The sequence below is a fragment of the Pelophylax lessonae genome (genome assembly GCF_965119305.1).
Source record: "Pelophylax lessonae genome assembly, chromosome: 4".
NCBI lineage: Eukaryota > Metazoa > Chordata > Amphibia > Anura > Ranidae > Pelophylax > Pelophylax lessonae.
In genome coordinates, this window is record NC_138771.1 from 274,605,661 (window position 1) to 274,619,323 (window position 13,663).

Consider the following 13,663-nt stretch of genomic DNA (forward strand, 5'->3'; position numbering starts at 1 on the left):
ATGAGTGGGCCAGGCTCTAGCACTGCAGTGGCAGAGAAAGGGGAGGTTGTGAGGAGATGAACATGCGGCTCAGGCCTCATTTTGAGAGGGACTTGTGTAAGGGAGATGTGGTAAGGAGGGCAGCGAGGTTGCAACTAGAACAGTGTGCGTGGTGAAGGGCAGACTTAGTTTGCAGGCGCTGCACTGTGGCCTACTGGTGTTTTGCCACTGGAAAACCAGAAACCGAAGCACTGTGTTATGTGTCCCTCTGTTTCTGTTTCCCCTGTGATATGTGTGCCCTTGTTTTTGTTCCCACAATGGCAATACGGAAATAGGACATTCTTTAAATTGTTAAAGCACGACTAGATCCTCCTATCCTTTACAGCCAAGGATCGGGCCATCTTAGCCTCTCTTTGATCTGCAGTTGCCATGATGCTGCACATGTGAACAACTATGATAGCAGCCATTTGAGGGCTTGAAAATTTGCTTGACAGCTGCAACTGTCACATGTAGTCCTTTCCTTCCCAGACCCTGGTTCACCTCTTTCATTCATTGGATTTCTGTTCTCTCAATTATGGAGGCTCAGTATCACATATGGACTTTATTTAGGGAAGTCTGCATGAAAATGCAGTCTGCACAGGAATGCTCACTTCTCCAGACTGACATCCACCCATCAAGGCATTTTGATATTTGCATAACCACTACCAAAAGCCAGCCCCTTGTTTGCATCAGGGCTAAGGGCACTTGAAGGAAATATGGAGACAGGGTGCTGTAATGTTTTCAGGAAGCTATGTACAGCCCTCTGTTGGCCCCTTCTACCAGCCATGATCTGCCTGTGGTGCATAGTGAAGCACAGAGCTCCAATGTTATTGTCACTAGGTCTAAAATAAGGTATTAATGAAAACAGAAAGGTTTTAATTAAAATTGTAATTAACATATTGATGAGGGTGGGGGATTAAGGAAGAGAAAACATATGCAGGTTAAATTTCAGCTCTAAAGCGGTTGTAAAGGTAAAGAACAGTTACAGTCAGCTCCTCTGTTCCATTAATCTCTTCTACACCGTGTAAATGTTTTTTAAAAGGATGCCTGTAAATACCTTATCTTCAAGCTTTTATGGCCGGTCACGTGACCTCCGGCCACTCTATTACTCTGATCTACGGATCTAGGGACTGAGAACCCCTCTGACCAGCTTGAAGATAAGGTATTTACAGGCATCGGTTTAAAAAAACAGTTACACAGTGTAGAAGAGATTAATAGAACAGAGGAGGTGGCTGTAATTGTTCTTTACTTTTACTGCCAGCTATCGATAGCCGCAGGAGGGGGGGCGGGCGGTTACTGTAGTCAGCACACGGATGGGGACACAGGAGCAAGCAGGATCAGCCAGGTTTTTTACAGCTTAGAAAGGGACAGATTAGACAGCACAAGCACTGTGCTGTGCTGTTTAATCCTTTATAAGGGAACAGGAGCTCTTTTTTTTTTTTTTGTAAAAGGGCTACAACTTTTTTAAGTTCTTTTTTTCCACCTGTATCCCATTGGGGAGATTTTCCTTTACTTCCTGTCCAGAGAACACAATGTGGCACCAGGACAAACATAAGGAGTGAATCCCCTCTAGCTCAGTGAAGCTGGCCCCTCTACAACCAGCACAAATAAAAACTCAAGTGTGATTCTTTAGTGCTACATTTGTGCTGTTTTACACTTCATTGAATAAAAAAAAAAAAAAAAAAAAATAAGCAATGGCTTCAGATAAACTTTAATATTATGTTTATAGTAACTGTGAACTTCTATGATTCACCTTAAGCAACTGCCCATTTCCAGTTCCAAGAAACAGAACCAATATCTTCTGCACTTCCATTACATATATTGCAGTCAAGTCTCCATGGCTAATTGTTGGTTTAGAATGTATTGGCAGAGGATTTTCCAAATCTTCCTAAAATCAACAAATTACAGAAAAATAAATCAGAAAGATGCAAAATATTAACATAGCAAAAAGTAAAAAAATATTACTGCACAGGTGATAATAACCTAAGTGAAATAAAGCTGCTTGCAATATCACAACAGAACTGATTGTGCAAAAACATACATGATAAAAATTGCAGCGCTAAATAAATGAAGTTCAAAGTAAATCATTAAAAAAAAAAAATCCCAATAGTGCTTGAACACTAAAGTGCATAGTGACAGATGAAAATAAAGTCCATTGAAGTAATATCCAAAGAAATTTGATTGTTTAGATGAATATCCACCTGGTGCACCTCCCCTGTGATAATAAATAGGATGTAAGCTTACCAGATCTCTATACTCCATGCTTTAGGAGTCTGGACAAGCATTTAAAAAATGATCCATTACTCAAAGCGAATCCCTCAGTGGTTAGACCAGGAAGGAAGGTAACATGGCCGGCCAAACAAACCCCAGGTGTTCCTCAGACCTGATCAATAATGAAGAAAAAGGGGATCCACTTAGTGTAAAACTGTAAAACACTTTTATTTTGAAAAAAGGTTACTAAACACTTACAGCAATCCAGTGAATAGTCCCTGGTTAAAATGGTAGTTTCCAGGATAAAGTAGACTTGTATACAAGCTCAGTTGGCATGGTTAGTTCAGACAGACTATTGGACGTAGTCTATATCTGAAACAACCATGCCAATTGAGCTTGTATACAAGTCTACTTTATCCTGGAAACTACCATTTTAAACAATGACTATTCACTGAATTGCTGTAAGTGTTTAGTAACCTTTTTTCAAAATAAAAATGTTTTACGGTTTTACACTACGTGGACCCCCTTTTTCTTCCTTATTAGTCACGTCTGAGGAACACCTGGGGTTTGTTTGGCCGGCCATGGTACCCTCCTTTCCGGTCCAACCACTGAGGGATTCGCTTTGAGTGCTGGATCATTATTTAAACGCTTGTCTAGACTCCTATAGTGTGGAGTCTAGAGATATGGTAAGCTCACATCCTGTTTATTATCACGGTGGAGGTGCACCAGGTGGATATTTATCTAAACAATCACATTTCTTTGGAGATGACTTAAATGGACTTTCTTTCCATCTATCTCAATGCTTTTTAGTGTTCGAACACTATATGGATTATTTTTTAATGATTTACTTTGAACTTTATTTATTTAGCGCTGCAAATTTTTTCTCATGTAAAAATATTAACATACCAAAAAGAAAATAGAGAACATGATTTCTTTTAGTCAGTCCAAATATAAACCTTAACTTATGCATAAGATATATGATAATAAAGATTCAAAACTGCTATCAAGCAAAATAATCAATTGATTTTTTCTTTTTACTAATACTAAAATAAAAACTAATAATAAAAGCAAATGCGTCTGCGATTGCATTAGTTATGGGATGATATAGTCTATGACCTTCTTCTGCTGTTACTTTCGATACAGGATGAAATGGCAGATGCTTTCACATACAGATGGGGGGGGGGGGGGGTGGTGCCATACGACTTGCACACCCAAAATTCTTCAAGATGTATGCCAACTAATAGCAAACATATAGCCTAAATGACTGATTAGAGGCCATTGTAACCAAATTGTGAAAAGGCTGACCCCATACCCCATGCCTTTAGATATTTACAGTTAATATATTTTGCAAACAAATTTCTTATCAGCTCAAACATTTAGCATTACCCCCATGGAAGCAGCTGATTAGGACAGGTTCTCTGTCCTTTGCCTTGACCTTTTCCAAAAAAATGTCAGCCCCATAAATTTTCACTGGATATGGTTGGTAACTAGGCAAACATAAAATGGATTACCAAGGTAATAACATAATTTAGCATACAATGTGATTACCAGAAAGGGTGAGGCATTAGATGACATTTGGCATCCAGATCAGCATAAACAGTAGCAAGGCCACCTCAAGTGCAGCAGTGAGCAGTAGTAAAGTTTGATCTACCGAGTGCTGGAAAGATACTGCCAGAGCACATATATGGCAGCGATGCTAGTCCTAGATTGACTGGGTATGCCCAGGATGGTAGTGGAGGGGGCAGGGGAACAAAGGGGGTTTGCAGGATAATTACTACGGGAGGAGCAGTCCTTTGAGATGTTCTTCTCCTGGCAAACTTTAGGGCCCTTTAGGAGCATTGGTGCATAGGGTTAGTATGCAGTCTAGGTTTGGAATACGTGCAATATTGGGTGCAATATGGATTGGGTACACTTGTGGCGCTTTTCCACTGCATGGAACCGAACGGTTTGGCTCGCTTTTGTGCTTTTCCACTGCTGGTACCGTATGGTATGGTGTAGTAACAGTTCGGTACGGTACGGCGGTGCTTTCCCACTGCATGGAACCGAATGGTACGGCTCTCAAAAACAGTACCACCTCGATTGTGGTTTCAAGAGGTACCATACCCGGTACCATATTCCACAATCCTTTGCATGCAGTCACTACTAGCCACTGATTGGTCAGATAATCCCACCCACCTCGTTGTTATCCCACCCACTTAACTTTAGTACTACTTTAGTGGAAAAGCAAACCATACCGTACCGTACCGAACCGTTCCAACACCGTACCATGCGGTACCAGCAGTGGAAAAGCAAACTGGGCCAAGCAGGGCCAAGCAGGGCCGAGTAGAGCCGAGCTGGTACTTGCAGTGGAAAAGTGCCATTGGTGTCCTGCTCTCAGTGGCTCAGTCCCTGCTGGCAGTATCAGCAGTAGGTTCAGAGTGGACTTTCCAGTCTCCCTTCAGCAGCAATGCAGGTGCAGTGCTACGCTGCCCCTGGTTGTCCTCACTCTCAGTCTAAGGCTTGGATCTCCACTGGTATCTTCTCCCACAGGCAGGTGAATATTCAGACAGGGGTGCTCTCTCTCTAACTCTGTTGTTGCCAAAGGGGGGAACTTTCTAGGGAAGTTTAATAAAAATCATCTTTCTTACCTCCTACTGCACAGTGCCTATTGGGATCTGTAGTGTAAGGAATCAACTGGCCCTATTATATAGCTGTTGTCTCAAACAATAACTCCCAGGATTATCAGCGCTCTGCATAGAAGTCTATAGGCTTGGTTGGTTTAGCACTCCCCATGCTGGCTAGTGGAGAATGGTGCAGCATACCATCAGTATCTCAGTAGAGGGACAAAAGAATAAAAGGCAATGTCTTCTTCATATTGCTGTAGCCCAGCTCCTAGATACATATGCATACAGCAGAGGCCTATTGACTTAGAGTACTAATACAGACAGAGGATATAGGAGGACCACCACACTTGGAGGAATATTCCTAAATGCTTTTTTTAATTATTAGGAAGGTGAGAGTCCAGCGAACACAGTGGTTTTACAGCAGTATTTCATAAGTCACACAGAAGTGTATACTGTACATCTTGCACAAAAGGTGACCGGAAATAAATAACATATCATACTATATGATCATACTGTATGAACTCTTTTATAGACTACCAATATTGGATTACTTAAAACCAGGGCATTTTTTCAGCTGGAACTTGGTGGAACTCAGCTCCACCACCTCTGGCTCAGGCCCTCTGCTCCCTGCTCCCCATTATCACTTGTAAACACAAAATAACGGCTTCTGTGTTTACAAGTGACAGCTTGTCTCCCAACGGCTCCCACAGATCTGATCTCCTCAGTGGCTTACTATTGAGTGTAAGATGGGGACAAGGGAGATGCAGGTGCCCAGGTACAGTGTAGACTGGATGACCTCCCTGCAAGTGAGAGAGGCGGAGATTATTCAGCTTAATAAAGGAAGAAAAATAAGACATGTGGAAGATGGTGGAGCTTTAAAGGAAGGGAGAAGATGGGGGCAGTGGAGGAGGGGGGGGTTGCATTCAGAGGTCAGAGCTGAAGAGGGGTGAAAGTGAGATGTGGATGGGGGGTGCAGGGGTAAGCATCTGTGGAAGAAGGCTGAACTCTGCACTCTATATGCAAAGCACCCCCTGCGCAGCCCCCATTTCTGCACCCACTTTTCGATGCGGTTTTAAGGGTTTGTGTGTGTGTATGTGGGGGGGGGGGGGGCTGGGGGTCATGGTTACGTTTCTTAGAAAAAAAGCCCTGCTTAAGACGCACCTAAGATATTATTTATTTTTATATTTTTTACCTTTATTGCATACCACATCCATTGCTTGATTTGCACGGTTCAATATTGCTTTACTTGCACTTAAGTATAAACTACAGGTTTGCATATACTGGGATTACTTAAAGCGGAGTTCCGGCCACAGAAATCGATAAAATCGATTTTGGGCCATCCGCTTGCTAAGGGGAACCTGAAAGAGAAATGGATAGTGCCGATTTTTTTTTGGTCACTTACCTTATTATAGAATAAAATATATTCACCTTCCTTCCACTTCCTCCCTCTGCGGCCCGTGCCGTCACTTCCGGTTTGCGATGATTCCTGGGAGCTGAACGTCATCGCTCCCAGAAATCAATGCGCCTGCACCGGCCCCGCTTGTCACTTCCGGTGCAGGCACGGCATTCACTGCTAAACAGCTTCTGGGCATGCCCAGAAGCTGTGCAGGGATGCCTTGCCTGCACCGGAAGTGACGAGCGGGGCCGGTGCAGTGCATTGTGGGACTCCGACGTCACGGAAGAGGACACGAAGAGGGACGCTGCGGCTTCAGCTGCCCACACCTGAGATGGCAGCGCTGGAGAAGAAATTTTCAAGGTAAGTATTTCTTCTTACAGGTAAGTGCAACCCGGGACAGTTCAGAGGCTATCCATTATGGAATGTACTAGCCCTGACTGTCCCGGGTGTATTTTTAGCTCAAATTGACCCCCGAGGCCGGAACTCCGCTTTAAGTACATAAGTTACTATACATTTGCACACTTTACTTAATATGTATTGCTTGATTTTCACATTATTGCATTGTTTTTTTGCACTTTATTTTTATAATAACGGCCACTAATGACTTCCTCTGCCTGGCGTGGCTTTCTACCTTGCTACTAGCAGGACCTACAGGCACTTGTGCCACCCTTCAGTCCTGCGCCTCCTGTTAACCTGTGTCAGTAGTGTAAGGGAGGCCTTCCTTATCATATCATGCTCTTCAAACCAGGTACATGAAATTAGAATGACCACTTTATTTCTACTGCTGAAAGAAAACAAACATAGAGCTGTCCCCGAAACAGGTAAGGGGAAATCTTTCAATAGAAATACTTGTTTGGTTGACAACTGACTAAGAGGACAATTTCACTCACCTAAACTTCCAAAGGTTTTAATTTTCTGGAAATGCTAGTTACCTGACCTATCGCCAGTAATTTATACTATATATACTATGCTATATACTTTATACTTTATATATAATAGGGATACAGCAAGTGAAAACTGAGCTTCTGATCTGCATATTTTTTCCATGTCAATGACTCAGAAATGACTGGATCCATTAAATTAGTAAGGTAGCCAGTCAGCTGCCTTATAATTAGTAGATAACAACATTTCTTGTCTTTTACTGCCTTATCTTATATTGCATCCTGTGGCAAATGTTTTCCATTGTGTTTGACATTGCACACAACATGAATAATGAATACTCTGAAAACAGCAATTCTGATTTTCTAGTTTCATCACATACAGTATACTGTATTAGTGTCAATATTTGTTGTTGTTTAACACTAGGTTTTAGTTAGAAAAAATAGTTTGAGCACCCAAACATTATATTTTTTTTAAAGCAGAGGCTCTAGAGAATAAATTGGTGGGTTTTGAAATTTTTCGATGTCACAGGATATTTGCGCAGTGGTTTTTTTAACCACCTCAATACTGGGCACTTAAACCCCCTTCCTTCCCAGACCAATTTTCAGCTTTTAGCGCTGTTGCATTTTGAATGACAATTGCGCGGTCATGCAACATTGTACCTAAACCAAATTTATGTCATTTTTTCCCCACAAATAGAGCTTTCTTTTGGTGGTATTTGATCACCGCCAGGTTTTTTTTTTTTTTTGGTGCACAAATAAAAAAAGAAGGAAAAGTTTGAAAAAAAAAAAAAGTTTTTTTGTTTAGGTTATAAAATTTTGTAAATAGATACGTTTTTTCCTGCACTGATGACGCCGCACTGACAGGCACTGATGAGGAGACACTGATGGGGTGGCACTGATGGGGTGGCACTGATGGGGTGGCACTGATATGCAGCACTGATGGGCACTGATAGGTAGCACTGATATGCAGCATTGATGGGCACTGATATGTGGCACTGATAGATAGCACTGATATGCAGCACTGGTGGGCACTGATAGGCAGCACTGATGGGCACTGATAGGCAGCACTGATGGGCACTGATCGGCGGCACTGATGGGCACTGATGGGCACTGATAGGCGGCACTGATGGGCACTGATGGGTGGCACTGATGGGCGGCACTGATGGGCACTGATGGGGGGCACTGATGGGCACTGATAGGCAGCACTGGTGGGCAATAATGGGCACTGGTGGGCGGCACTGATAGATGGCAATAACGGGCACTGGTGGGCAGCACTGATAGATGGCATTGGTGGGCAGCACTGATAGGGGGGCACCACTGGCAGGCTCTCTGAGCCCTGTTTCCCATCCCTGGTGGCCATGGTGGGCATCCCTGGTGGTCATCCCTGGTGGCTCTAGTGGCATCCCCTCCCCCCAGGGCTGCACTGGTAATCAATCATCTGATTACCAGCACAGACCCCCCCTGTGATCAGTGAGTAATTAGAAATACTCACTGATCACCCCAGGTGCAGAAACGATCCTCTGATCTTCTCCTCACTGACAGGATCTGTCAGGAGGAGAAGAGATCGAAGCCGTTACAACGGCTGTATTGACATTACATGACGGCTGTGATTGGTCACAGCCGTCATGTGATCAGGAGGGCCAATCACAGGGCCCTCCTGCCGAGTCTCGTTGCTCTGTGTCCTAGGGACACAGGCACATCGAGATCGCGCCGCTGCGCGTGCCCGCGGCGGCGCGATCTCTCTCCTTCTGAAGGACGTTCCGGAACGTCCATTCAGAAGGAGGAAGCTCCCACCCGGCCGTATATGTACTATGGCCCGGGTGGGAGGTAGTTAAACACAGTTTTTAAGGACAAAATACACTTTTTCAAAATTGAAAGCAAAAAAACAATTCATGACACAATTTTTTTTTTTACATATAAAAGATGATGTCATACCGACTAAATACATACCAAACATGTCAGGCTTTAAAATTGTGCACGCCATTACAACAAAGACGGCGTAAATTTTACTATCCACATATGATGCTTTAAAAGCCTTTACAGGATACCACTTTAGTTGTACAGAAGAGGTCTAGTGCTAGAATTACTGCCCACGATCTGCCCTTCATGGCAATACCTCACATGTGTGGAACAATTGCTTTTTGCATGTGTGCGGGACCAATGCACACGTTCGCCTTTGCACGCTAGCACAAAGGAACAGGGGCAATTCTAATTTTTTTTTTTTTTTAATATATATATAATTTATTTATTTCTTTTTACACTGTTGCTTTAAAACTTTTTTTGTCACTTTTATTGCTTGCACAAGGAATGTAAACATCTTTGTGACAGAAATAGGCAAGTGACAGTTACTCTTTATGAAGGGATCTAGATCCCTCCTTTGCACTTAAAAAAAGATCAGCGTTTTTTGAATACTTTTAATTTTCAAAAAAATGGCACAGTTAGGATGCCAGTAAACTGTAAGTGATGTCATGTCATCACTTCCGGGTTACTATAGCAGTGACCTGATCAAAGCCGATCCCAGCTTTCTTCGAGTCTCGGTTTAGCTCGGGTTTCCCGGTGGGACGGGAGAGCCAGAGAAAACTGCGGAAGGCGGTGGGAGGGGGGGTGGGGGGCGCCCCCTCCCACTGTTTGTGATAACAGTTGAGTGACTGGTTAGCAGTTATGGTTGATATTACAAGAAAGCAGACTGTTGGCTCTAAAAAAACAGTACTGGGGTGATGCCTACAGATGCAGCCTGCAACCATTTGAAGTCAAATGACATACCAGGTGCAGGATTTGGCAGCAAGTGGTTATTACAGTATTGTGCACAGTTTCATGCTGACCTTTGGGAGTACCTCTGATATGCTTTAGTTCATGGGTGTCCAACCTTTTGGCTTCTCTGGGCCACATTGAGTGTAGAGAAATTTTCTCGGGCCGCATATAAAATATATACCATAGTTAAGGTATGTAATAAAATGCTGCTGCGCCCTTCCCGCGCCACCGTGCCCCCTGCACTAATTTAACACAACTAGAGGATGATCAAATGTAATGGGCCGCAGGTTGGACATGCCTGCTTTAGTTGATGGTTTTGCTTGTTAATACAATTTCATCACAACATGCTTGGGAGAAAAAATATAGATCTATACTTGTAAACCTTTCCATATGCCAAGTGAAGTGACTGGCCTCAGGTGATACGCAGAGATTAAACAAATCCTCCTACATAAGATGTATCAGTCTATCTGCAGCCCTCTCTTCTCTACAACTGTTCAAAGTGCTGAATTTATAAAGCTTGCCTGAGAGTCCAGAAAAAAGGAGACCTGAAGTTACACTCTGCAGAGCTCAGTGAGGAGAGCTCTAAGAGCTGGTTGGAGAAAAAAGACACACCGCACCGCTTACAGAGCTGAGGCTGTCAATCACAGGCTGTGCCTTCCCTCACCATTTATCTCTTGGTGTCAGGAAAACTTGTCAGAAATGATTCATGCTGATGGCAGAGGAACAAAGCAGCAGACAGAAATTACACTTAGTGCTCTTAACCACTTCACCCCCGGAAGATTTTACCCCCTTACTGACCAGGCCCTATTTTGTGATTCGGCACTGTGTTATTTTAACGGACAAGTTCGCGGTTGTGCGACGCTGTACCCAAACAAAATTTACACCCCACAAATAGAGCTTTCTTCTGGTGGTATTTGATCACCTGTTTGATTTTTAATTTTTGCGCTATAAACAAAAAAAAGCGACAATTTTGAAAAAAAAAAAAAAAAACAATATTTTTCACATTCTGCTATATAACATTCCCAAAAAAAATTAAAAAATCAAATTTTTTAACATTTTAGGCCAATTTGTTTTCTGCTACAAATTTTCGATAAAAAAAATCACAATAAGCGTATTTTAATTGGTTTGCACAAAAGTTATCGCGTTTACTAACTGTGGGAGAGATTTATGTAATTTTTATTGTTTTTTTTACTAGTAATGGCGGCGATCTGCGATTTCTTGCGGGACTGCGACATTGCGGCGGACAGATTGGACCCCTAACTGACATTTTTGACATTTTTGGGGGTACCAGTGACATTACTACAGTAATCAGTGCTATAAATATGCACTGTTACTGTAATAATGACACTGGCAGGGAAGGGGTTAACCCTATGGGTGATCAAAGGGTTAAATGTATGCCTCGTGCTTACTGACGTGTGTGGGGGAGGGGGGTTCTGTGACACAGACAGAGACCGCAGGTTCAGCTATGCTGAATCCTGTGATCTCTCCCTGTCTGTCACTGAGAAGATCTTCTCACACTTTCCTCGACGATCGCGGCCCGACTCCCGCTGTATCTAAACACAGCGGTAGCGAGCCTCCGGCGGCGCGCGCTGCCGAGACCACTAGGAGCCCAGCGATGTAGGTCTAAGTCGCTGGACCCAGGGGAGCCACAGTAGGATTACTGTGAGCAGTCGGCTAGTGGTTAATTGAGACAAGTAAACACTGTAAGGGATATGCTTTGTTCATATATCATGTCTGAGGTTTACAACCACTTTAAAGTATAACTATAAGGCAAAACATTTTTTTTTTGTTTTGGATAGAGTGCAGAGGGGTAACAACACCTGTTGAGTTTTTATGGCTATATGTGTCCCTGTTAGAGAGATTCACCCTCTCTCTTTGTTCTGTTTATTATCATCACCGAGAATGAAAGTGAAAAAAAATGACAACATTTTGGATTGTCAGCAGTGCAGGAAAAGATGGGAAATATTCCAATGGGGTCGCTACTTCTGGTTATGCTTGTGACAACCAGGGATGCCCATGCTTTGAATGAGACTCCCCTAACTTCCTGTTTTGGCTATGGGACAGGAAGTCAACAAAAATCTCCCGAATGGGACACCGATGACCAGAAAAAATGACAGGGGTTAAAACTCTCCCTTACTCAATCTGAAAAATGGAGCAGACCCAATTGAACATTTTTTTGCTCTTCTATGTTTCTAAGTTTCTACAGAGTTTTATCATATAAATAATACTGATCTGAGAAAGCATTAAAAACATATGAAACTGTTTGCAAAATAGGTATTAGAAGTTATGGTGATTAATATAAGCAATAAATACAGTACTTAAAACATGGCAGCTAGGAAATACCTAGCACTCATGGGCCCAATATCAATACAGTGACAGAAACAGTTACATTTACTATCTCCTCAATAGTTATGAGCTATATTTAAGCAAGTGGTGTTGTAGGTATAATATGAAATGAATAAAATACTATTAATACTCACACAGGAATCATTATCAACAACAAAGTCGGTATAGATGCAACCTTTTGGTCTGTTCTCCAGCAAAGTGATGTTGTAGATGCAAAGAGCAGTCTTATCTAGAGATGTACTATTGTTTGTGCTAAAAATTCCAGCCCAGAAGAAACTCCCAGAGCTGGCGAATGCAAACGAAGACAAAATCACCCCTCTCTGAGTCTCCGTCCCACATGTTAGATTATACTGAGAGTTATATGAAAGACTTCCATCATGCCAATCCAGAACAAACAGTCTTGCCCTCATTTCATTCAATGAGTAATACGGAAATATAAACTTCCTTTTCCATTCAAATGCATCAACAAAGTTTAGGACAGGGGACTGAAATTTTAGTTCAACACTGTCAATACGTGTAAATGTGTCATCATAGTTCTTCTCTCTTATTACTATTGTTCTTCTTCCAGATGTTCCCTTTACGGTAGGTGCAGCAGTTACAAAGTTCTTGTCTTTTTGGAAAATAAAGCCTGCAGCAGTATGTTCAGGGTTACAGGACACAATATCTTCACCGTATCCTTTAAGAAGAGTGAGGTTATTGACACTGTACTCCCTGCACGCCCCTGAATTTTTATTCCAGCAACTGAGTACAGTATCGTTATACACAAGTAAAATTTTGTTATGGTACACCTGTGACTCGGCTTCTTTTCCTTCTCCTTTACAACTTTTGTTTCTTCCATCGAGTAGCCCTGGATTTCTTACTGCCTGAATTTGAAGCGTATGATTAAAGAGATGCAGATTGTCTTCTGTGGCTACTACAATGTGTTCCTTCCCAGTTGCAATGTTTTGAATAGGATGAGTGAATCTGAAGGATCCCTCACTGAGCACAGGATCTGTTGTTGTAAATCTAATGAGAAGAAACAGTAGAATGCTGGCAGAAGGAGACATGGGCATCCTGTAGTTGTTGTTTCCCCGCACATGGCCCATAGATGACTGCTGTGTGAGATGTCTGCAGCTGTGCTACACTGAACAGGAATCAAACACTTTAAATGATATAATGAAGAGCTTAGTTTCAATTTTACTGCAAGTTCCTGAATAGTAAGTGAAGCAACAGCAAAAATTTGATGACATATCCCCTGTATGTTCCTGTCCATAACCAACTTGTTAACAAAAAAAAAGACCACTTTAGCTAAAGGGGAATTAGATAATATTTTCATGAAATATACATTCTGAGCTCTTGAGTAACCGGAACTCCTTTCTTCACATAGAAAACTTTAATTTCCTGCTTCAATACATAACTATGCATCCTCTCTTTTCTTTATTATTGATGCGTGTATACGTAGCACCCTCCTAGCCAAG

General features: G+C 42.3%; 1 protein-coding gene across 1 annotated transcript in view; it reads right to left on the minus strand.

Annotated features, from left to right (window-relative positions):
- Positions 1 to 13,364, minus strand: part of LOC309552607 (plexin-C1-like) — a 50,381-nt gene extending 37,017 nt beyond the window's left edge. Inside the window, exons 1-2 of the mRNA XM_082253550.1 lie at positions 12,341 to 13,364; positions 1,772 to 1,906 (exon numbers count right to left, since the gene is read on the minus strand). Coding sequence (XP_082109676.1) covers positions 1,772 to 1,906; positions 12,341 to 13,291 — 1,086 coding nt within the window. The 5' untranslated portion in view covers positions 13,292 to 13,364. The remainder of the gene's footprint in view (positions 1 to 1,771; positions 1,907 to 12,340) is intronic.
- Between the last annotated feature and the right edge of the window lie 299 nt (positions 13,365 to 13,663).